Raw genomic sequence first — 26,559 nt, 5'->3', positions numbered from 1 at the left:
CCTTGGCTGTGCCATTGAGAATGGAGTCATTGGCCCAGACCCTGATGTAATGGAATATATTTGGAAAAATTTGGTAAGATTAGAGTAGGTTACATACATACACACACTTTAAAACATATTATGTGAAATACTGAAGAATTCATATTCAGTGAACTTTACAGAAACAAAATGGAGAATTTTATGCACATTTCCCAAGTAGGTGCTAATTGAAATGACATCATGAAATGAATAGACCATTGTCTTGGAGGAGACAAACTGGCTGTTTGCAAGTACCTACAGAGTGCTCACAGAAAGGTCACTCCTGGGTTTTGTTTACCTAAGACAACAGCTTGATCAAGAAGGAGAACTCCTGTGGTTTGCTGAATAAGGTGAGGGTTTTTGCAAGTGAGAGAGTCACATGGGCTTTCTAGCAGTGTCAGTTGGGGGGAAGAGAGAGAGAGAGAGAGAGAGAGAGAGAGAGAGAGAGAGAGAGAGAGAGAGAGAGAGAGAGAGAGAGAGAGAAAAGACAAGCTCAACAAGCTCTCTCAGCCAGTGTGTGTGTGTGTGTGTGAGACACTGAAATAGACTGAACAGTCACAGCTGAAACAAGCCAGGAAAACAGAAAGCTCAAGAGTGGCAGATGGTTGAAAGTGCTATCTATCTGATGTTTCTCTTGGAATAAGCGGAACAGAAAGGAACTCTGTGGTCGCTTGAAGAAAGAAGTTACCATCTGGAGAACCCTGATGGGGCAAGTTTCATCAGCGAGACATTGAGGTGACTAATGGTGGTACCTCCTGGAACAACAAATATCACTGCAAACCTCCAAACCTTCCTGAGTGGTAAACATTTACCTTTTGAGCACCAAAGCCCGGTGAACTTTATACATGTTAAATTCTGTGCACAGTATAATAATTTTTTTTGTGAACTTGGAAGAATGAGAAGTGAGATTGAACTGTGAAACAAAGAACTTTTCTTAAATGTACACACACATTACATACATGTGCGCTTAGAATTAGAAGGGGGTTAAGGTTAGTTAAGTTAATAGAGATAAGTTAAAGTTTGATTCTGCTTTCATGTTTAAAGATAAATAAAAACAAATTTTGTTTAAGTAACTACTTGTCTTGGGTGAATATCTATTGCTGCTGGGTTTTGGGGTCCTTTGGGCTTGTAACCCTGACCATATGCACCACTCCTGGTACTTCCACTCCCCCACAGCCTTAAGGCTCTGCAAAGGTGTCTTGGGTTTTTCTTTTATTATGCTCAATGGGTTCCTAATGGGCCGCCCCCTCATCGAATCCAAACCCTCTGATGGTGAAAGTTCGCGCAGCCTTCAACCCCATCAAGGCAGCCATTGCCAAGGCCACAATGCACACAGTGCATTCCAGTTGGAAAGCGATGTGTCAGACTTCACTCTGGCTGTTACCCTTAACCAAGCAAGCAGACCTGTTCCTTTCTTTTCCCATACTCTACAAGGCCCCGAAATTCAACACTCCTCGGTCGAGAAAGAGGCCCAAGCCATTGTGAGGCACTGACCCCATTACCTGGCTGGTAAATGATTTACCCTTCTAACTGACCAATGTGCAGTTGCGTTCATGTTTAACAAACAGCAGCGGGGCAATTTTAAAAACAACAAGATAATGAAGTGGAGAATTGAACTGTCCACCTACAATTACAATATCTTGTACCAGTCAGGGAAACTTAAGGAGCCACCAGATGCCCTGTCCCATGGGACCTGTGCCAGTGTGCAGATTGACCGCTTACAAACCCTCCATTATAATCTCTGCCACTCCAGAGTTACCAGGTTCTTCCTCTTCATCAAAGCCCGCAACCTGCCGTACTCCATCAAAGAGATCAGATCCATGACCAGGAACTGCCAGGTCTGCACTGAGTGCAAACTACACTTCTATCGGCCAGACAGGGTGCAGTTGATAAAAAGCCACCTGCCCCTTTGAGCACTTCATTGTTGACTTTAAAGGACCCTTGGCCTCCACAGATTGCCACAAATATTACCTCAATGTCATTGACAAATACTCCTGTTTCTCGTATGCCATCCCTTGCTCTGACATGACAGCTGCCAAAGTCATCAAGACCCTATGCAGTCATTTCACTCTATTCTTCTTCCCCAGCTATATCCACAGTGACCAGGGTTCTCTTTTATGATCAAGGAGCTGAACCAATTTCTGTTGGTCAGGGGCACTGCCACGAGCAGGACCACTAGCTTCAACCCCAAAGGAAGGAGCAAGTGGAAAGGGAGAACAGCACGGTCTAGAAGGTCATCTTCCTGGTCTTGTGATCTGGGGCTTTCCAGTCTCCTGCTGGCAAGTGATCCTCCCGGAGGTGCTCCACTCTATCAAATTCCTTCTACGTACTGCCATACTGCATGAACATATGTTTTCCTTTCCCAGGAAATCTGCAACAGGGGCCATGCTGCTGGCGTGACTGACATTCCCAGTGCTGGTCCTACTCCGGAAGCATGGTTGAAAGGGTCCTTCTCCTCCATGCCAATCCCCAAGATGCCTACATGGAGTACCCTGATGGACATGAGGACACTGTCTCCGTTAGAGATCTGGTTCCTCCGGGGGCCCTGGAGACCTCCATTGATCACCCCACATCCTCTTTACCCATGACCACACACTATGTTCCTGAACCATGGTACCCTGCAGAGTATACACCAGACTTGTTGTCACTTACGCACCAGCACAGCACCAGTGAGCACATACAGGCGCCTGAGACCATCTAGTACCTCGTCAATGGACCACAGTCACAACTAGTACTACAACAATCCCAACTAACCACCAGACTACATGAGAGACTTAATTTGTTACTTTGTAAGCACCACTTCACCCTGCTGGACCTTTTTAAAAATGAGGGGTGAATGTTGTAAGCCAATGTTTTATGTAATTGTCTGGTCGGGCACACCCATTGGCAGGCTGTACCTGTAGCCCCTCCCACACGCTCCTGTATAAAGGTGACTGATCCTCAGTGCAGGAGAGTTGAGCAGTATGGATGTGCTTTTCTTCTTTAGTGAACAAAAGTCTATTAATTTCTCAATCTCAGTCTTTGAGTAATTGATGGTGTATCAATGCCCTTCATAATTTTATAACTCCTCAGGTCACTCCTCAGCCTCCTACATTCTAGTGAGAATAAACCTAGCATATCCAGTGCCTCCTCCATTATACAGAATAATCTGTGTGAGAGAGATAATGATATACAAGGCCAAACCACAACGAGGTAACTGACTGGGACAGAACTAAAAGGTTGCCTAGAGTTTTCAGTAACATTTTTGATCACTGGAGCCAGTAAAGTGAATGCTGATAAAGACTATATTTGGACATTGACCTGAGAAATGAAGGTAAAGCCAGCACATGCCAGAAAGATTCACACAGCTTGAAGAATCAAATCCAAGGATAGGGAAAAGTGCAGCAGACTGGTCAAGTGTTCAGGCATGTCCAAAGACCAAGAGCTGCAAGTTATTTGCCAAATTAGAATTTTGAACAATTAACTCTTCATCTTTCCCCAAATTATTGATTGCTACCTGCAGCAAAAATGAACTGCTGGAGGAAATCAGCAGGTCAGGTAGTTCCTGTGGGCAGAAATGGTCAGTCAACATTCCAGGTTAGGACCCTTTATCAAGACTAAAGTAAAAAAGGGGTGATATTCTATACACAAAGGGGGAAAGAGCTATGGAGGGGCCAAGGGATTGGGTATTGGACAGAAGGTGGGAGAAGTGGAGAGGCAGGTAGAGAGGGATAGACAACTGAGAAGGGGGAATGGCAGGAAAAGTTAGAGCGAAAAGTAAGTTGAGGAATAGATAAGGAGATGGAAACAGTGGAACCAGCTGGCAGCTCATTGTTTGCTCCAGAATTCAGTATCTGAAGTTTTCATGCTTCTCTATTGGTTGCTGCCTGTTTAGTCTGGTTTAAAAGCCAATTGCACAATGCCACTGGGACATCGACCAAGGGATAAACATGAAGGTCAACTCAGACACAGAAACAATCTTACACATCATTTGATGACCCAGTTACCATCAGTGAATGTGATTGTCGGTAACCAGAACCAGGTCAAGTAGGTTAGTCCTTAGTGCAGTCTCAATTCCAGATATTTGGATGGAAAATATAAACATCAAGAAATATAAATTGTGAAACTTTGTTTTATGCATGCAGCAAAAATCCAATATTGCTATAGCACTTTTATTGATTCAGAAATAATGACAGGGCACTCAAGGTCACAAAGGAACAAATAAAAACTGAGCCATAGTTGTGTTAAAAGACATCCAACCACTTGGTGTAACATTCCATTCAAAAACTGATGTGTCGTTGAGGTATAAAAAAACAAACCTACCTTCCTTTGACTGGCCTCCATCAGTTGCCGACTCTCAGTCACCTGCAGCTCAAGATTGCTCAACTGCGTCTGCACTGCCCTCTCTCTTTCCACTGCTGAACTTTTATATACTTCATTTTCAGTTTGTAGCTGATGCAGTTGCAATTTTATAGTTTCCTTATCTAAGGAAATGTTTTGAAAACAAATTTACAGGAAGTAATTTCAATTAAGTATATGTAATTATGACCGCCTTAGCTATTCCATAAGTAAAAAGTAATTCAATTCTAACATCACAGAAAACAAATTGGAATTGGAATAAAAAAGATCTTTGAAGATTTCTTATTATCTTTTTAGTATACCATTTCAAATTCAGATTTGTAAAATGCATACCACCTGTGTCCAAAAGGTCAAATGAGGAATAATTGTATCTTGTAATCTCCTATCAAGTCATATACCTGTCTAAGAATATTTTAAATTTCCCTATTGCACCTGCCTCTACCACCACCCCTGGCAATGCATTCCAAATGCCTACTACTCTCTGTGCCAAAAATATATCCCTGATGTCTCCCCTAAACATTCCGCCCCTCATCTTGTATCCATGTCCTATGGTGTTTACTACTAGGAAAAAGGTGCTTGCTGTCCACCCTATCTATACTTCTCATAATCTTGTAGTCACTTTTCATCCTTCTTCGCTCCAAAGAGAAAAGCCCCAGCTCTGTTAACTTTGCTTCATAAAAAACATTCTCCAATTCAGGCATCATCCTTGTAAATCTCCTCTGCACCCTCTCCAGAGCTTCCACAACCTTTCTGTAATGAAGTAACCAAAATTTAACACAATATTCCAAGTATGGTGTAACAAGAGTTTTATAGAGCTGCAACATTACCTCATAACTCTTGCCTTGCCTCAAATATTGCTAGAATATTAATAAATGATATGGCTTCAAACCTTGCTCAAGTTTCTTGAAATCTTCTTCCATTTTGATTAATTCTTTATTTTGTTGCAAGACTGAAGTATTTTTTTCTTCCAGCATTTCTGTTAATGTTAACACCTATCAGTGCAAGAAATTGAAATTTAATTTGTGTTATTTTATTTTATTATAAAAATGGGACAATATGTCCTAGACATGATCAACTTGCAAAGTGAGTTTAGTGTGAGGTCATGCACTTCAGAGAGAAGAATTAAAAGGTGGTTATTTAACTGGACAGAGACAGCAAATAAATACTGAAGGCAAGGTACTCTAATACATGAATGAAAACAGTTAGCAGGTAGATATTATAAGTGGTTTAGATGGAAAATGACGCATTGATCTTTATTGTAAAGGGATTAAAATTCAAGAATAGGGTGATTTTGATACAGCCATATAGGATGTTGGTGAGGCCACACTGGAAATACTGTATGCAATTTTGGGTCGTTATCTAAAAAGGGATATATTAATACTGGAGGTAGTCTCTGAGACCTTGAGAGAGATGGATGAAGAATCAAGGGGAAATCAGGCCAGCTGAACAGATAATCAAATTACTGAAGCAATTTCAAAGACTAAAATAAAGACTACACTACAACTCTAATTATCCAAAATTGGATTCTCCAAAATCCTAATTTATCCAAAATTTTTTCAGAGCTGAACTGACAGCGGATGTTGGACTCCCGATGGCAGCGGGGACCTCAAGCTCCCATGCAGGAGTGAGACTCTAGGGCTCCTGGCAAGAGCAGGGCCTCGGTTGGTAAGTGTCTGTGATCGGCGGTGGCCAGTATTTTTCTTTGTGAGATTTAAACATTATTTTAATGCTTAAAAAGCCTTACATTGTTGTTTAAACACTGTCACAAGTGATTTTCTGTTGCTGCTAGGCTGTTTTAAAAAAAATGACCAGTTCTCTGGGGAAAAAAAACCTTTATCCGAAATAAGTCAAGTCCTGACCATTTTGGATAATCAAGAGTTGTACTGTATTTACTTCTTTGCTGTGCAATTTTTAAAATTGAATTTAATCAGTGACATTCAAATTTTAAAACGAGGAAGATTGGGGACACACGGTTGGCATAGCAACACCTTTACAGTGCCAGCAATTGGGACCAGACCAGGGTTCGAGTCCCACGCTGTCTGTAAAGAGTTTATACATTCTCCCTGTGTCTGCGTGGGCTTTCTCTGGGGGGCTCCAGTTTCCCCCCACCATTCAAAACGTACCACAGGTGTAGGTTAATGGGATGTAAACTGGACGGCACAGACTCATGGGTCAAAATGGCTTGTTACTGAGCTGTATGTCTACATTTTTTAAAATGTAAAAGATCAAGTTTTATAACATACAAGTTATATCTTCATACTTTGCAAACTAGGTAAACTAGGGAAACATTCTGCAACATGTCAGAGAAAGCAAAATCAAAATCAAACTGTGAATTGTAGTTGGCTGAAAGATTGCATGTGACCTTTGCCTCCACAAGATCTCACTCTGATCACAGAGGGCAGCACATAATTTCATTAAAAAAAAGTTCCTTAACTTGATTGTATAACTTTATATAAATCATTTGGCTAACTATACAACTTGGCAAAATAATAATAATTTTAAGAACTAATATTTTATTTCCTGGAATAGCTTCAGATTATGATAACTCCTATTTAGGTACCAACTAATTTTCCTCCAGGAGACTTCCAAGCAGACTTAACTAGAAGTTGTTAAAGTAAGGCTATTTTTGTACAAAGCCCTCAAACAGCAAAGGTTTAGCAGAAGGGCCTTTCTTGCATGATAGAAATGGAATTGAAATTCTGATGCCCAAGAAAGTACAGATTGCTAACATACTACTAATGCAAGGAGGCAATAATGTTGTGTTCTGACTCAGGAACTTGTGCAGCATTTACAAAGTTGCTCTGAAATGTAGATTAACCATTTGTAATTATTAAACTAAATAGCACAACTTTGATGAGAATAAACCTTATGTTGCAATTCCTCTCTTCGTGTCCTGGCCTCTTCTAACACTTTGGCAACTTCAATATTTTCATATTCACTGATTCTTAATTTGTCCTGCATTAAAATATTTAAATGTGTTAGTACAAAAGCATTATTAAAATATCACAATGTTAACAGTTATGTCATGTTTTCAATATCTCTAATATTACAGTATATATTCACAAACACACAAGCCACAGATCATTACATGTTTCTATTATTTTATTTTAAATTGCCTTATGTAAATATGAATTGAGTTGGCTAAAAATATGATTGAAATTTTGTAGACAAGTTTTACATTTATCCCAGCCAGATGATCAACAAAGATTGAGTTGGAGGGCATCTGATTACACAGTATGGCAGGGAGGAAAAGATCCTAACAATATTATTAAGAAATGAGCTTTCCCAAATAAAATCATTTTTAGATACAAACCTTTGATTTTTCAAGTTCACATTCAACTTTCTTCAAAGTGTTTTCAGTTTCATTAAGTCTGTCATTTAGATCTTCATTTTTTTGTTGAAGTTGGCACTGTGCACAAATAAAGACAAACAAATTGCACTTATGGTTGTGTTACTGCAAATGAAATACAGAAGAGACGTGGTTGTTACTAGACCAACAGCCAAAGTCTTTCTGTTTCCATATTATCCACTAGTTTACTTCCATACTCTACTCCCTCTTTATATTTTTCCATCATCCTTTGCTGGTTTCTAAAAATTTCCCAATCCTCTGCTCTATAATGTATGGCTTCCCTTTTGCTTTGTTATCATCCTCAGCTTCCTTAGCCATCATCTCTTACCATTCAGTCTACCTTCCCGTCTTTAGGCAACCCCATTCTGAGAGGCATTATTTCAGTTGACGACATTATTTTAACACCTATCTTTGGCACCCTCAACCTGAATTTGGAATTCTAACGTGTCATGATCAATCTTTGCTGGGAAAGCCTTTAATTGGATACTAGACCGTTTCCCTCACAATCATGTTTCATGATGTTCTTCTGTGTTTCTAGAATATTAATAATTCATTTTTATTTCCTCTCCTTCCTCTATCACTTTTTCAAGTCCAGATGAAAGGTCATTGATAAAAATGTTAAACTATTTATCTTAGGCTCCCTGACTTTTCTCATCTTTGTTTTTATTTCACAAGAGTAAATAAATGATGATACTTACTATTTTGTGTTGAAAGGCTGTTTTATCAAATTCTCGGGCAGTTTCAAGGGCAACTATTTGGGCATCCACTCTATTGGTCTTCTCAATGTGCTGATGTCTTAAAGCAGCAATCTGGTGCTTTAATTTATCATTTTCAGCTTCACTTTCTTCTTGCTACAAGAAAGAAAGAAATTATCTCAATAAAAGCAGCAGTTAGAGCAATGCTGTTCTAGTGCCAGCAACCAGAATCAGGGTTTGAATCTTGTGCTGTCTGTAAGTGGTTTGTATTTTTTCCCCGTGAGTTTCTGGGTGGGTATCCTCCAGGTGCTCCAGTTTCCTCCCACCATTCAAAAATAAAAGTACCAGGGGTTGTAGGTCAATTGGGTGTAATTTGGCAGAACAGGTTCGTGGGCCGAATGGACCTGTTACTGTATTGTATATATAAATTGTTTTTAAATTAAAACCAATTAAACTTACAAAGAATAAATATTAGAATTGTTTTTTTAAATTGGCTTTAAAGGATTAATAATAATTATATATTTTTACTCACCAGCTTTTTAAATTGAATTTCTTTCTTATTTACTTCATTTTCTTTCCACATTAGCTTTTCGGTAGTAGACTGTAACCTTTGCTCCAGTTCACAGACCTGCAAAGTAACCTGATTCTTAAAAATGGCAATTCTAACACCAGACCAAAGTGATGCCTCGAAAGCACAAAGCCTTCTTGTGCTACAGAAGAGGAATAATTAGTTATTGAATAATTTTCAACATTATGAAAGCATCAAATCTTTTCATTCAAATGTTAACCATTTATCTCTTCTCTCATTTTCCAATTAAAACCTAAGAGTTTCAGGCCATATTGAAAATGAAAGTTTGTTTGTAAGTTATAAAGAGATGGTTCAGTCATCATGCTTGTAACAAAATAAGAAGCAGAAATAACCTGACTTGCACTGTTGTCTTTGAAATTCTGCAGATCACCATCTTTTTGCTTCATCAAAGACTGTAGTTCAGCTACTTCATTGTGTAGTTTGGCTATCTGAAACAAATTTAGAAAAACATTTAAATAAAAACTGTGCATTAAGAATTGTTGGAATTTGTTATTTAAGAAAATTTGATTTTCCAATGCAGTAGATACCTGTCTTTCAAAAGTTCCCTCAGCCTCAGCATGGCTAGTCCTAGCTTCTAACAAATGATGCCTATTTTCTTCCAGCAGATGCTCCAGATAAGATTTCTGCAGAGCACACTTAGAAGTTAACAAAGTGAGAGGATCACAATTTCAAATCTCATTTGTTGGACATCAATTGCGTTAAATAAAGAACTAAAACAAAATGTTCAAAAATAGAGGAAGGAAATTGTGGTTGTATACACAGCATAACAAATCATTGTGAAAAAGGTCAATTAAGCAACAGAAAGATTAATTATTTGCATTGTAATTTATGTTGCCATTTTGTGAACTGTACCTCTTTAAACAGGTCTTGCACATGCTCATCCTCTGAGTAATTTCCCTCTATTCTTTTTTCTAGAGCAAGTATTTTTGCCTGTAGATGCTCAATAATTTTTCTTTTCTCCTCAGACTCTACAGATGCCTATTTCCAAGGAACATATAGAGAAGATTAATTAGAATAAATTAATATCAATGAAAATGCAAATTAGATATACATGAGAATCACAATTCACTTAAAGTGGTAACAGAAGTTTTTTTTAATATTCATTCCTGGAAAGTGGCCTTCACAGCTGAGCTGGCATTTAAATACCCTCCTTTTTGCCTTTGAGAATGTAGAGGTATGCTGCCTTCTTGAACCACTGCAGTCTTTGAGGTGCAGGTGAACCTGCCTTCTTGAACCACTGCAGTCTTTGAGGTGCAGGTGAATCCATAGTCTTCCGTGATTTACATCCAATGGTGATGAAGAAATGGTGATATATGTCCATGTCACACATTGTCATCTGATTGTACAAGTACAACCTGATGAAACAGCATTCTCTGGTCCTCATAGCAAAAACATGCAGACACACAACTGACAGGCACACCTTAAAGATGCTGTGTGCAGGGTGATGTGTGGCTTAGATGGCAATTTCCAGGGCGTGAGTTTATTTATCCTTGATATGTTGGCAATAGGAATTTTATGATTGTTCTTGAGGAAATTACAGTTATGCACAAGTATGACAATTATTTGATAACAAGCTAATTAAACAATAGAAAGACTTGCATCATTTAAGTATTGTTGGTCACCAGTTATCAAATCCAACTTCAATTCTTTAATCCTGAGAACAAAGTGCACAACTGTGAGGTTAGAAAACAGCACAAGTGGCACAGCTATCAATCATCACTGAAATTCTGCTCAGTCTATAAAAATTGCCTCATAGTGCAATCTGGCAAAAGTAATCTGCGAATCTATGTGAGGTAGGAGGCAGAATTAACAAAATATTTTCACAGAATTTTTATTTTGTTTTTGATGGTCAGAATTTTAAAAAAAGAACATCTTATTAGTCAAGTATCTTCTTAAAATCAGAACGACAGCCAATTTCTCCCAACCAGAAACACTGACTGACCAGTTCAATCCATGGATGCTGCCTTCCCTGCTGAGTTCCTCCAGCAGCTAATTGTTTCCCCAGCCAAGTCTCTGTTCCACCAGTGCCCATTCCAACTAACACCAGAGCCACTGAGCCTCCAATGCACTGTGTCTCCACAAAACAATCCACTTCACAGTTAGTTACCAAAAGATGTAAATGGGTCAGCAAGGTCTCAACTACTCACAGCTTAAAATCAACACTCTTTAGTACACTCTCAATGTGCACTTCCGGCTTCAGTTAATCCATTTTGTACAATTTTTCCTTTCTGAGAACAAACTACAATTAAATGTATTACAGAAATATTTCAAAAAGCAAAAAAAACTACTGGAAATTGGAAATAAAAACAGAAAATGCTGGAAATACTCAAAAGGACAGCCAGCATCTGTGCTGGAAAAAAAAAATGTGATGTTTAAATTCATTCACTTGAAACAATTCAACTTCTTGACTGCTTCAGCACCTTCTTTCTACATGAATATGTCTCTATATTCCAAAGAAGAGGTACAAGGACTGCTTAAAGAAATCTCTTGGTGCCTGCCACATTGACCACCGCCAGTGGGCTGATATCGCCTCCAACCGTGCATCTTGGCGCCTCACAGTTCGGCGGGCAGCAACCTCCTTTGAAGAAGACTGCAGAGCCCACCTCACTGACAAAAGACAAAGGAAGAAAAACCCAACACCCAACCCACCAATTTTCCCTTGCAACCGCTGCAACCGTGCCTGCCTGTCCCGCATTGGACTTGTCAGTCACCAACGAGCCTGCAGCAGACGTGGACATACCCCTCCATAAATCTTTGTCCGTGAAGCCAAGCCAAAGAAAAGAAAGAAAGAAAAGAAAAGGAAATGACTACGTTCTTGGAGTGCTCTCTGTTCTCTCAACATCTTTACAGATGACTGATATTTTACAAAGTACCAGCTCAGTTTGGGATGTTAATTTGCTTTGATTTTTTTTAAAAACGAGATCAATGCTACAACAAATAAATTTGTTTAGTTTGGGCAATCATACTCAATATTCAACATTTCTTTCCAGATGAGGTGCCTCTGTACATAGTTAATAACTCTTTATATTAATGGACGTGCAGTTGCTATGAGAAAGAAAACCTTGAAGTTCATTGTAGAATCAAAGTATGGGATTGCTTCTTTTTTGCTTTAGCCTCTGAAAAAATGTTTTTATGTCAACATTTATGTTTTCTATAAAAGTTGCTATTTTTCACAGATTTTATATTGGCATATTTAGCAGTTTTATGATAAATCTAAAGTTTTGGTGAACAAAAGTGAACAGATGCTGTTTTGCTGGAAGTAATATCTCAGATCAGATCAGATACTATTTATTGTCATGTAATAAAGCAGAAATGTAATATATTACATGAAATTGCATTCAGTCTGCCATAAGGCAAAGATTCGCCATTAACATTGCCTGGCACCCCTGACAGTCAGAGAAAGAGAAGCAAAAGAGTGTTCCCATAGAGTCACCAAGTGTCTGTGGATTCATCTCCAGTGCTCCTGCAGCCTCTGCAGCTGCACAAGATTCTAATTCAGTTCCAACCATCGGCAATCCGAGTCCAGACTCAATGAGCCTTCAGAACTCAGGGCCCTTTGGAAGCCCTTCTTGCCCTCAGCATCCTCTTGAATCCCAGTTCCAATACTTTGTTCTCACGAGCCAGCCTCCAGAAATCTCAAGGGTGTGAGTCCGTTGACCTCAAGTTGCCAGCAGCTGCAGAGCACCTTGCTATTCTGCCACCATGGTCACCATCCTGAGGGATGTCTCCTCTGCTTCTCCTTCTCAACAGGATAGGGGAAGTAAGGGTGTTCTCCCCTTTACTGGTATTCTGCCCGTCTACTGCTCCCCTGGAATCTAAAGCCCCTCAAGGCCACTGCAGAATCCAGGCTCTGCCATCTTGTGCCCAGACCCTGCTCCTTTAACAGGCCATTTAAAGCCTCTACTGAGTAGTCAGCAGTAGAACTGGGCATTAGGACCCTGTGGGGGAGGGCTCTGTCTCCACTCCCCACTCTCTGCCCAGAGGTCTAGATACTATTTAATTCTAATGTAAAGTTTCATAAAAGTGCAATGCTGTTGAGTATTGAACCTTTTTTCTGTTCAGTACATTAAACTTCTGTACCTTATGTATATCTGCAGAGAAATGCTGGGTCACATCCTGTAATTCCTGAGCCCTTTGTTCCAATTCAGTTATTTTCTCCTCTGCACTTCTTTTTGTAGACAGAAGTTCCTCTCTGTGCAAAAATAATGAAAGGCAACAGAACTTTGTTAAAATAAAATAGAACTAAAGACTTGAGTGCATAACTGACAATTACTTTTAGAACCGAGGGGGCTTACTGCACTGACAGAGATTATAGCTTTATAAGGTAATATTCCATAGTCCTGATGCTCCTTGAAGTGATTGTAGAATGTATAAATGAAGTACTGGAGCTTTCCCAACTTATGGTTCAATATTTAATTTTCCACTACGCTGTCAGTTGTCTCATAGCCCTTCATAAAGACCTTGTTCATCACAATTTGGCTGCTTCCTTTCTTTCCTCACATTGCATCAGAGTATTTAAGAAATCTACTAAATACTCTTCACCAGTATTTAATTTCCTTTAAAAAACTTTGATACATCCTGATGTAATGAAAGACATCTTATAAATGATTTTTCTCTATTCCTTTCCTTCTTTAGAATTATTTTTGCAGTTACGTGGCAGCCTGAAGTCAGATGTATCCTACTACTAAATATACAATAGATAGAAACTTGTCACTTACTTTATAATTGCAAAAGAACAATTATTTAATGCATTTATAGCAAAAGGTGCCAAGGATTTTTGTAACAAAGTTGTCAGATAACATTTGACACCAATCCACATTAGGAGATATTTGGAGATATGATCAAAAGATGTAGGTGTAAAAGGCATTAACAGGAAGGAAGAGAATTTGAGAGATGAAAAACTTAGAGAGAGAAACTGGTCATGTAAGTTAAGAGTCTTCTCTTCAGTACAGCCATTCCATTGATTGAGAACAACATTTATTTGATAACTGCTGAAAATTACAGGAAACTTTTAAAAAGTTTCAATTTTCTACAGAAAACAACTGCTCACTTAGGCATATCTTTGTATATGTTACTGCACGACTTTGGAACTAAGACCCATATGTCAATATAAATTAAAATAATTTGCTATAGAGAATATTGTACAGATTAGCCAATGAACAGTGCTAAACATACTATTCTACTTGTCTGATCTTTGCTGAGTTTTTTTTTCCAGGTAAAAACATTATATTTTGTAAGTTATGTTTATCAGAGGTTTTACTAATTTGGAGGTACCATTGCAGAGAGATCTACAGAATAGTACAGGGCCTTTGGCCCACAGTGTGCCAACCTAATAACCTACTCTATCTGCCTGGAATTTCCCTTCTGCATAACCCTCCATTTTTCTCATTCTAATGTACCATTCTAATAATCTCTTAAAATATTCTATTGGACCTGCACCCACCATTCTCCATGTGAATATCCAACTCATTTGAATGAAGTAAACTTGTACAGCTTATGGAAGAATACAATTTATCAGAGTCTGCTAAGTGACATTTCTTGCCAAATGCTGTACCTTTCCTTGGTCATGTCTCTATTTAAAGTCTCTAGCTGCTCCACCCTTTGGTTTAGGTTAGAAAGTTGTTGATTGGAGACCTTCAGCTCCTCTTTGGTTTGATCTAGCTCTGTTTTCTGATCCTCAAGTTCTCTTTCAACATTGGTTAACATTTCTTCTTTCGACAGGAGCTATAAAGAAGAAAAAATGTAATTCTTACATATTAGCTTTAACTCTAAACATGAAAGATGTGCATCACAAGGTTAAGTTTGAAACAATTCAACATTCAGTACAACTCTGATCATCCAAAATGGTCAGGACGGGCCCATTTAGGATAAACGTTTTTTTCGGAGAACTGGTCATTACAAGCAAATCACTTGTAACAGAGATTATACAACAACAAAAAAAAAATAAGGCTTTTTAAGCATTAAAATAAAGTTTAATTGTCTCCAAAAAAATGCAGGCTACCACTTCCCCACCGAGGCCCCGCTCGTGCCCGGAGCCCAAAGGTCCCTCTCCTGCCCAGGAGCTTGAGGTCCCTGCTGCCTCCAGGAGGCCAGGATCCACTGCTTTTGGCACCGGAAGCCAGAGATCTGCTGCTGCCGGAGCTGGGAGCTCGAACTCTTCTGCTGCTAGTGCTGGGAGCCCCGAGGTTCGGTGCTCCGCTGCCGACGCCAGGAGCCCGAGGTCTGCTACTGCCACCGCCGGGAGCTCAACGTCCCTGGTCAGTTTGGCTCCAAAAAAATTTCAGATAAATGAGGATTTCATATCTCCTCGTTTATCCAAATTTTTTTTTTAATTTAGGATAACTCAGGATTTCGGAGAATCCGATTTTGGATTCTCTTAATTAATTAGAATATTGGCAACCCTATGTCAATGATTCCCAAAGCCATCAGAGGTGGAAATAATTATTAGCCTGCTCCAACATAGAAAGGTAGGTTCCCATGTTTATTCAGCTGATCGCATTCATTGAGTTCAGCTCACCTTTATATATCCATCATTACATTTTGGGCAGTGTGTGGCATTGGCAGAGTACAGTAGACAGAATGCCTTCCTGTTCTCAAATTCAGCAACATATAACATTTCCAAATTGAGATTGGAACCTAAATTGGTGAAAACCCTTTACTCATGGAAAATATTTACTTTAATTGTCTTGGATTAAAGTCCAACTCCCAAGATGGAAACTTAGCATTATGTTGGAATGCAAAATGTTGCTATATGTTTTACTTCCAACCCACTCTTTAAAATTACAAAATAGGTATTTTAGGGTGGACGCATGCTATTTCAACTGAATCCATAAGGATACCAGGAAAAGGATGATAAATCTGATACTTCACTTTAAATCTAGACAAGAATAATAACGTCCTGCTTTAAAAAAAATACATGTTAAACATCGTAATTTACAGGGTTAATAAATCTAGTGAATTTATTTCTCTTTTACATGAAACAGAGATTCATTTCTTTGATTCAAGCAAATAATAAACCACTTTCTCCATCACAATTTGTAAGTATGATCTTAGTTTAAATACTGTTTTATAGCTGCTAATATTATTAGTGTTAACGGTAAGTTCAAAGTTTTGATTGAATTGTTTAGCTCATCAAGAAACACAGACTGAAGGTCAGTTTGTTGCAGCACAAAATATATAACTATAATTTTTAATTTATTCAACTATCTTCTATGCGTGTTTTCTTTAAAATAGAGCCCTTATCAGCAACACCCATGCTTAGTAAAGGAATTAAAATAAACGAGCACTGTGTAATGCAGACTAATTACATCAATTATGATTAGGATGTTTAGGAGACATGATAGCAAAGAGTTTGTAACTGTGTAAGCCTTCACATGGAATTGAATGACAGATCCCAAAGTTATGGTTCAAGGTTAAGATCAATGGTAAGAACAAACCATAATACCCACCAAAATCAAAAATTAAGCAAAGCAGAAAATTGGGTGTAAATTAATTTCTGGACTTTGAGGGATAGGTTTCCATTGGTTGAGATTTGGACACTGTTAACCTGGTAACACCACCAACCACTATGCCACGTCCACTATTAAGCTCTGGTCTGAGAAATGAAATCACTTTTCCAAAACATTAGCTGCTTCCAATTCCACAGAAAGTAAAACAATATGGTCTTTTAAAAAGAGGGAGTTTGCAAGTATATCTATATTTTGTTTGTTATACCATGTGTTTAACTTTGGCAAGTTCCTGCTGCTGAAATCCATCTAGTTCATCTTGTTCATCACGTTTCTGAAATAGATTTAAATTTTCATCCTTCATCTGCTTCAGTTGATTCTCAAATGCTGATTTTTCCTAAGAAATTTAATTAACAAAAAAGGAAGACTATTAAGACCATTTTATACACATTAAAATAAAAGATGAATGATAGCAGGAAATCTGACAACCATGAATTTATAGATATCAAGATAAGTGGGTGCATTGAAAGACTATAGCGACCCTATACAAGGGCAGCTCAGTAATGCAGCTAGTAGATCCACTACCTCACAACGCCAAAGAACCGGGTTCTCTCCTAACCTCGGGTACTGTCTCTGTCACTGCATGGGTTTTTTCTGGGTGTTCCAGTTACTGTCCACATCCCAAAGACATGCAGGATGGTATATTAATGGTCCATTGTAAATTGTCTCTAGTTGTACGGTTGAATCAATGGGGCAGCAGGAGCTTGGGGAGTTGAGACCCTGCAGCCAATGTAGGATCAGTATAAATGGGTGGTTGATGAATTCGGTAGGCTGAGGAGACTTTTTCTGTGCAGCATCTTTCCATTACTTGATCTGAAGTGCCTATTATTTTTTGAGTTACAAATAGGAGAGAAAATCCAGCTACAGTTTTGGAAGGTGCTCTCTAAGATATGTAGGAGTGAGTGTGTATAAAAATATTTGAGGTGCACTTTTATATGCAACCTGTCCATATTTTGGTTATAAGGGTGCTGATGAAGTTATAAGATGGGTAACCAAGAAAACTATTGATTGAAAATTTTACTGTAATTCATTACATTAAAAAAATGAAAGTATAAAGATGTCTTAGTAAAGTGAATATAAGTTTGGAGGTTGTCATAACAGACTGGGAAACCTATGATAAGATTTGATTTGTACTTTTCTCTCCATTCTCCACAATAGCATTGTTTTCTCCTTACCATCTGTTACAATGGACCAGCAAGACATTAACTGCATGAAGTTGCTGAAGAAGCTAGGCCATCAATAGGATTTTTTTTTAATACAACTGAATTGTCATATAATCATATCACAGTGATCCAGGGTTAGCCAGAAATACACATGCAAGGTATCTCCAAAAGGTGCCAATGGAAATGTCTATTACTCTTTATAATTGAAGCGGCCTACCTATACAACATGAATATTATGTGAGCGGAGATGTTATTTAATTCAACTCAGATGAATGTGGGAGTACCATGTTTGGCTCAATTTCAAGAGGAAAATTAACCTGTTGACCAATATCTAATATCTCCTGTTGTAAAATGTGCATGAATGTACCTCAGAAAACAGCAAGTTCAAGTACATCTCTATGGCTTGTTAACACTCTAGTGAAGGGTAACCAATCAGTATCACAGCTGGATCACCCAAAACCAGATCCTAACATGCTGAAACAATTCAAAAACAAGAACACAAAACAGCCAGGGTTATTTCTAAGGAGAGACTCTCAGAGGAGAATTTTATGCCAGAAAATAACCCCGAAGCTGTCTCCAATTCATGAAAGTTAAGGATGCTACTGAAAATTTAATGGCAAATACATTCATGTAATCAGTCAGTCCAGCCTTTCACCTCACATTCCCAGCATTTAGATTTTTCTTTTGTTTTTTTATGATAATTTCAGATTTGTTTTCTCCCATTTATACCTTCCCGAGACTGAGCTTTTATCATTCACCTGCCTTCATTATGTTCAGCTGCCATGACCATGACACCTTTCATAAATCTTACATCTGGTTCAGTTGCTCCTTCTGCATTTTTCTGTAACTTAAAATTAGTTTTATCTCTAGTTTTCCAGTTCAAATGAAAGGGCAAGTGAAACTGCCATGGCCTGTCACTTCTCCCACTCCCCAAATATAAATTAACCATCTATTTAAATACTGGCAGAGGATCTTGCTGTGTTTAAAGTGAATATCATAGCATTTCCTTTTAGGTGCCAACAAAAGACATGATCCTAGTTTTCAAAGAGCATTAACATTTTAAACAAAACAGTTTCAAATAGCTAACTTATCTTTTAAATGTAATTGAGCATTTCATAATAAGAAGGAAAAACAAAAAGGAAAAACTTGAAAAATCATTACCTTTTCAAGAATTGAAACTTTCATCATCCATTCCTGAAAATGAAAATGATAAGTATTTCAATTCCAAATTAAAATTATTAAGGACTTAAAATTAATATACACAAATTTAAGGAATCTCTAAATTGATCCATATTTATTTATTGCCATCCATGGTACTCAGAAGCACTGGATGAGCACATTCCCAATATCACCAATGGAAGAAACTATCTTCTGGAGAAAATGGCAGAGTTTAAAAAATATGTATATATGTACTAATGTAGACCATGTCAAGCTCATATGTGCTTTTTTTTTTAAAAAAGATCCAAGAAGTGGATGCAATCTATGGCATATAATGAGATGTTGTCCACACAGAAATTGAAGTGATGCACTAATTTTTTTTATAAATTGTAATACTTTAGGAAATCAGTGTTATCTATTGTGATACATAGCTACTTTGACCTAAAAACACACACTCTGGCCTTGCACAATGCTCCCGTGAGTTTGCAATATGAAGATTAAGTTACCTGTTCCCTCTTTTCCATGGTTAGACTCATTGTCTCTGCCATTTTGGCTCTGCTGGCTTGATAAGCCTCATTTTGTTCCTGAAGTTTCCTCATTGAGGCTAGGTACCATTTGAAATAGAAAATGTTCCATATTACCACCGGGCAATAAACAAGATTGTACTTAACACAGATGTCCTTTAAAATTATTTTCTAATTGAACACAATTAAAATTTATCCACATATATCCAAAATACAGTATGACCTGTTGATCCTTGGTGCTTGGGACTTTGATGATGTCAGACTAGCAGATTTTCCAATCTGACAAAGGTTATTTTATTAATACTTTAACGTGCTTTTATTTTACTTTTTTAAAAAGATATTATACATTGTCATTTTTGAACCCAGTTACGTTTCAAGAGAATGTGGATGCTGGGGACCAGTGATTAGATGGGGAGTGCGGGAACCATAGCCCAAGTGGGTGGACACGGGAATTGGGGTCCCTGCAAGTGGTCAGGGGACTCAGGAAGCTCAGTCACAGTAAGTGGATGAGGAGTGTGGGAACTGAGGCACCAGTACATAGGCAGGGAGTTTGGGAATCAGGGCCCTAGTGAGTAGGAAGGAAATGCAAGATTAAGGTACGGGTGAGTAGGAAAGGAACATAGAAACAGAGGCCTCAGCAAGTACTTGGGGAGTGGGAACTGGGGCTACAATGAGTGGAAATTTCACACCTCTCCTGGTAAGACAGATGCCAAACCACTGATTTCTGAATGATTGGATAGCAAAGTTTTGTAGTTTGAAAATATTTGGGAAATGCTCTTCCACAAATTTGAACAATTAAATTATACTGTTTTCTGGTTTTTAAAGACACCAGTAAAAAAGTAAATAAATATATATTTTGGGATTATTTTATAACTCATGGCAGAAAGAAGTTCATTGAAATCTGAAAAACTAAGCAATTAAATAACTCATTCAGAAACAATAAATTCAATGTACGTACAATCCTGATGTCTTTCTAATGCAATTTCAAGCTTGTCTTTAGTCTTCTGCAAATTTCCCAGCTGCTCAGCATAATCTTGTGTGATGGGAGAGGGGATGCAGGTCAGGTGATCAAAACAAGCAACAAAAAAAACAAAACACAGGATATTCATGAGTGAAGGATGCAAATGATTTTCTCCAAAAGAAAATCATCCCTGTTAAGAAGATGGCTTCTCCTTAACATGTTAATGATAAACAGAAAGATCTCTTCCATTAACACACAGTATATTAGAGAAAGTAAATGTTTGAGCTTATGCAGGAGCCTGACACGTTACAGTTAAATGAGCTGAAACAATTGCACTTCTGGAAGTTAGATGATGATTGCAACACACAGGGCCCTCCATAATGTTTAGGACAAAGAGGCTTTTTTTCTTTATTTGCCCCTGTGCTCCGCAGTTTTAAATTTGTCATCAAACAATTCACATGGAATTAAAGTGCACATTCCAGATCTTAGTCAAGGTTATTTGTTTACATTTTGGTTTAACCATTGAGCAATTACAGGACTTTTTATACATAGTTCCCCCATTTCAGGGCATCATAATGTTTAGGACATTTGGCTTCACGTATGTTTGTGAGTACTAGGTATGTTTCATTGCTTCATTCGTGTAAGTACAGTATTAAAGTGCTAGGTTTGCTTCTAAGCTGCAGTTTCCATTTTTCAACATGAGGACCAGAGTTGTACCAATAAAAGTTAAAAAAGCATTATGAGGCTGAAAAACAAGAATCAAACAGCGAGAGACATCTCCCACACCATAGGATTACCAAAATCAACTATTTGGAACATCAGTATTAAGAAAACGCACTTGTGAGCTCAGTAATCGCAAAGGGACTGGTATTCCAAGGAAGATCTTCATGCTGATGACAGAAGAGTTCTCATTATAATGAAGAAAAATTCCTAGACGTAGGTCTAGGATGCAGGTGTGGATATGTCAAAATGACTACTGTCTCCCTAAGACTTCATGAAAAGAAATACAGAGGCTACACTGCAGGATGCAAACCACTAGTTAGCCAAAGAAAGGATGGCCAGATTACAGTTTGCCAAGAAGTATTTAAAAAGAGCTTGCAGAATTCTTGAAAGAGGTCTTATAGACAGATGAGACCAAGATTAACCTGTATCAGAGTGATGGCAAAGGCAAATTATGGAGGAGTAAAGGAACTGCCCAAGATCCAAAGCATGCCATCTTTGCCAAGGTTTCCAGTTTTAGTGTAGTTTCTGTATTTCTGTTCATTGGCACAACTCTGGTCCTCATTTTGAAAAATGGCAACCAACTACAGACTTCAAAGGTGATCAAAAGCTTAAAAGCAAGCCTAGCTCTCTTATACCTGCACCATTGAAGTAATTAAACATACCCGAATACTCACAAACACATGTGAAGCCAAATGTCCCAAACATTACGGTGCCCTGAAATGAGGGGACTATGTATAAAAAGTGTTGTAATTTCTACATGGTCAAACCAAAATGTGTACAAATAACCCTGAATAAAACCTGAAATGAGCACTTTAATTCCATGTGAATTGTTTGATTACAAATCTAAAATTGTGGAGCACAGGGGCAAATAAAGAAAAAAAGTGCCTTTGGGATAAGTTAGAAATGAAATGTTTTTTTGCAGGGAAGGTGAATAGGTGTAAGCAATATAGGGACTCGCTCTGATAAGTGGAGACTAAGAGAAAGTCGGTCAAACATTTCCACTTCTGCCAAAACTGCTGAGTACTCGTAGCATTATTTCTCAAATTACCAGTATCCTTTTTTTTCATTTCCCAAAGGACAAATCTACATCCAAGAAAATAGCCTGGATTTTGCAAAAAGAATAAGGTGAGGTTATCAGTATCCCTTGCTGAGTAAATTAGACAACAACTCTAGTTGGAATGCATAACTATGTGAGATGACACACAGGCTGCTCAGCTCTTCCAAAGGTTTTGGTCTAATGGTATTTAATTTTTAAAATTGGACAGAGCTCTAGTGAGACACCATTTTGAATGCCTAACAACTTTCAGATATGGTTTTTCATCCAAAGCAATGGAAATTTGGAGCACCCTCATTCAAAATGTCCTTGAGGTTGATGTAAAATCTCAAAACAGTGATTGACAGATTTCTTCGTTGCTGTTCCATATGAAACACTTAACCTACATCATCTTATTTTGTCATCTTTCATAATTCATAAACTTCAGATAATCTAAAACTCTACTGCCTGTGTCTGAATGTGCACCAATTAACTTTTATATTTGATGCCCTTCCTTTTTCAATATTTTTATTAATTTCATTTAGTAAATGTTACATAGGTAAATAAACATGAATAAAACACTAATCAAACATATAATACTAGTGACAGTAATGACAAAACATACATTACATTTTTTTAAAATACATGCAAAAAGACCCCCTACCTACAGAGATTGTTGATGAAATACATAGACCACCATTTGATAATGAAAAGAAAAATAAACAATGAAGTCAAAAATCAAAAATAATTAAGCTTACAAATTTGGGAAATAATTAAGAAAAGAATCCCATAAAGAAATAAAATTTACATTCATTACAGTAGTGGAATATCTCATTTTTTTCTAAAGACAAACAAGCCACCGTATCGGACAGCCATTTAGTGTGAATGGGAGGGACAGCATCTTTCCATTTCATTAGTATGGCCCTCTGGCAATCAGGGAAGCAAAAGCTACTGTGGGATTGTGAAGAATTCACTTTCAGATCATTGAGCCCACATATTCAAAACAAAGAAATAAAAGGAGATCCCCTTCCTCACTGACATTGGGTCCTTATCTAAAAACATCTTAAATTTAAAATCCTCATTCATCCGAGTGTTTAAATCATGGTTTTGACCAGACTACCTTGTAGTCTCTTCCAGCACTACAGTACTCTGACCTGTCATATTTCTCCAATTCAGGCATCTCGTGCATCACCAGTTTCCAATAAATGACCACTGGCTTCAGTCGAAACATAGAAGATAGGAGCAGGAGTAGGTCATTCGGCCCTTCGAGCCTGCTCCGCCATTTAATGAGATTATGGCTGATCTTAAAGTTCAGTACCCCATCCCCGGCTTCCCTCCGTAACCCCCAATTCCCTTCTACTGAAGAAATATATCTAATTCCCTCTTAAATATATTCAATGAACCTGCCTCTACTGTTCTCTGTGGCAATGAATTCCACAGATTCACCACCCTCTGGGTAAAGAAATTCCTCCTCATTTCGGTTCTAAATGGTTTGCCTATTATCCTCGAACCATGGCCCCGGGTTCTGGACTCCCCCACCATTGGAAACATCCCTTCCGCATCCATTCTGTCCAGTCCTGCCAGAATTTTATATGTCTCTATGAGATCCCCTCTCAATCTTCTAAACTCCAGCGAGTACAATCCCAAATTGTGCAATCTTTCCTCATAAGTTATTCCTGCCATTCCAGGTATCAGCCTGGTGAATCGCCTCTGCACTCCCTCCATTGCAAGAACATCCTTCCTCAGATAAGGTGACCAAAACTGCACACAATACTCCAGGTGGGGTCTCACCAAGGCCCTGTACAGCTGCAGTAAGGTATCCTTGTTCCTATACTCAAACCCTCTTGATATGAAGGCCAACATACCATTTGCCTTTTTAACCGCCTGCTGTACCTGCATGCTCGCCTTCAGTGACTGGTGCACAAGAACCCCTAGGTCTTTCTGCACTTCCCCATCTCCCAATCTATTGCCATTCAAATAGTAATCTGCCCTCCGGTTTGTATTACCAAAGTGGATAACCTCACATTTATCCACATTGTAGTGCATTTGCCATGTATCTGCCCAGTCTCCCAATTTATCCAAATCACACTGGAGCTTCCTGACCCCCTCCTTCAGTGCACACAACCCCTCCTATCTTAGTGTTGTCTGCAAATTTGGAGATATTACATCCAATCCCCTCATCTAGATCAATAATGTAAATTGTGAACAGCTGGGGTCCCAGTACAGATCCCTGCGGCACCCCACTGGTCACCGTCTGCCACTCAGAAAATGAGCCATTTATCCCAACTCTCTGTCTTCTATCTGCCAGCCAGTTCTCAATCCACATCAATACCTTGCCCCCAATCCCAGGAGCCTTAATTTTGCATGCCAGTCATTAATGTGGGACCTTATCGAAGGTCTTTTGGAAATCCAGGTACACCACATCCACTGGCTCTCCCCCATCTATTTTACCTGTCACCATCTCAAAGTAGCCCGGGCTTAAGCTCTAGAATTCCCCAAGTAATCAGCCACTCTGCCTCTTTGTCCATCATTTATTTAAAGGACTCCTTAAAATCTACCCCAGGCCAGATTTCTGCACGTAATTTTTCTTTGCAACTTGGAGTAAAATTTTGTTTGATAATCACTCTGGTGAAGGGCCCTGGGAAATGTTATTACATTTTGGGTAGGCTATACCAGTTCAAGTTTTGTTATTATTCTGAATCATCTATCCTGCTAACTAGCAGGTACTGCCATAACTTACCTGTGTTCTTCTGAAAATGGCATCCATCATTATAGATCAAACCTCCCAGTAGCATTGATGAATGGCCTCTCCTCTCAGTAATTTCAAAATTTTGAGAACCATTGTGTGAGACAATTCAAAACATAGATAGGATTTGCAATCGCTCCTGACACCTGTTATATAACTGCTGCATTAATGAAATAGCAATAATACATGACATTATCACCCATTACCTGATACCACAGGTATAATCACTTTATACCCAGGTGCTTTGTCACAATTACCTCATTGTTTTGTTGTGGATTATTATCAGATTTCCCTTACATATAATTCACAGCAGAAAAGGCATTTGATAGAGTGGAATGGAAGTTTCTGTTCAAAGTACTTGAGAAATTTAGTTCTGGTTCTTCATTTATTGGATTGATAAAGGCTTTATATAATAGCCCGAAGGCTAGAATTGCTGTTAATGGCCAAATTTCAGAATCTTTCAGTTTGACAAGATCTACTAGACAAGGATGTTCGTTGTCACCTGCTTTATTTGCTATAGTTATTGAACCTTTAGCACAATTAATACGTCAAAATGAAAATGTTAAAGGTATGAGAGTTCAAGATTAATTTATTTGCTGATGGTGTTTTATTATATTTGGTAGATCTGGATACTTCTTTTCCTGCAATTCAAGAATGTTTAGAAATTTATGGCCAATTATCTGGTTATAAAATAAATTGAGCTAAAAGTGAAATTTTGCCAATTTGTAAAGATGATTATTCAGTGTATAAAAATATTACAAATTTGAAGTGGACTACACAAATTAAATATTTAGGAATTAATGTTAATACGAAATTTCAAGAATTATACTCAATTAATTATCTTCCTTTAATAAAAAGGATTAAATTAGATTTGATTAGGTGGAGGGATCTACCTTTGGGTTTACTAGGGAGGATTAATACCATAAAAATGAATATTTTTCCTAGAATACAATATCTGTTTCAATCAATTCCTTTTTTTTTTTAAAGTTTTTTTAAGGACTTATATAAAGCGATTAGAGAATTCTTATGGAAGGGAAAATTTCCAAGAGTAGCAATGAGAAAATTGACGTGGGATTTTCAATTTGGAGGTTTAAGATTACCGAATTTTCAGCATTATTACGAAGCAGCTCAATTTAAATTTCTTAGTGCATTAATTAATATGGACGACCCACCTAGTTGGGTAAAGATAGAAATGGCAGTTATTTTAGAAAAATTTCCTCATGAGTTTTTGTTTCGATGGAATAAAAATTTACTACGAACTTGCAATGTGCCAATATTGAAACATTTATTGAATTTATGGACAAGTAAACTTAAAAATATATATTCTGGAAGATTGCCATTATATAATAATCAACTTGTTCCTTTTACGGTCTCCAATGCCACTTTGAAACAATGGGAAAAGAAGGGAATAAAAAATTTATCTGATTGTTTTTCTGAGGGTTGTTTTTGTTCCTTTGACGAATTACAAAGGAAATATGGTATTAGTGGAAATTCTATATTTGTATATTATCAATTAAGATCTTTTGTAAAACAGTTATGTGGTCGACATATGATTTTATTACCTGAATCTAGTTTTGAAGAATATGTACTTTCAATACCAAAAAAGGGATAATATATCTGATTTGTATTGAATTTTACAAGAAATTGATAGTAAAAAAGACTGGGATAAAGATAAGTTGAAATGGGAAAAAGATTTAGGACATAAAATAGCTGAAGAAGCTTGGATGGAAATTTGTCAGAATAGTATTCGGAAATTA

At 37.8% G+C, this 26,559-nt stretch overlaps 1 protein-coding gene across 11 annotated transcripts in view; it reads right to left on the bottom strand.

The window, feature by feature from the left end:
* golga1 (golgin A1) overlaps positions 1-26,559 on the bottom strand; it is a 119,632-nt gene that overhangs the window by 27,858 nt on the left and 65,215 nt on the right. For 7 of the 11 annotated variants that reach the window (XM_069888345.1, XM_069888346.1, XM_069888347.1 and 4 more), the window contains 15 exons: positions 20,298-20,372; positions 19,322-19,419; positions 18,819-18,851; positions 16,703-16,831; positions 14,544-14,713; positions 13,070-13,181; positions 9,842-9,967; positions 9,517-9,612; positions 9,322-9,417; positions 8,933-9,028; positions 8,404-8,556; positions 7,670-7,765; positions 7,222-7,311; positions 5,246-5,348; positions 4,321-4,481 (listed from right to left, as the gene is read on the bottom strand). In XM_069888345.1, the coding sequence (XP_069744446.1) occupies positions 4,321-4,481; positions 5,246-5,348; positions 7,222-7,311; positions 7,670-7,765; positions 8,404-8,556; positions 8,933-9,028; positions 9,322-9,417; positions 9,517-9,612; positions 9,842-9,967; positions 13,070-13,181; positions 14,544-14,713; positions 16,703-16,831; positions 18,819-18,851; positions 19,322-19,419; positions 20,298-20,372 (1,634 nt within the window). The remainder of the gene's footprint in view (positions 1-4,320; positions 4,482-5,245; positions 5,349-7,221; positions 7,312-7,669; positions 7,766-8,403; positions 8,557-8,932; positions 9,029-9,321; positions 9,418-9,516; positions 9,613-9,841; positions 9,968-13,069; positions 13,182-14,543; positions 14,714-16,702; positions 16,832-18,818; positions 18,852-19,321; positions 19,420-20,297; positions 20,373-26,559) is intronic. The other 4 variants (XM_069888351.1, XM_069888349.1, XM_069888350.1 and 1 more) reach the window with 1 other exon arrangement.

Source organism: Narcine bancroftii, chromosome 1 (genome assembly GCF_036971445.1).
Source record: "Narcine bancroftii isolate sNarBan1 chromosome 1, sNarBan1.hap1, whole genome shotgun sequence".
Taxonomy (NCBI): domain Eukaryota; kingdom Metazoa; phylum Chordata; class Chondrichthyes; order Torpediniformes; family Narcinidae; genus Narcine; species Narcine bancroftii.
Note: the sequence above shows the minus strand (reverse complement) of the source record. Positions and strands in the feature narration are given on the sequence as shown.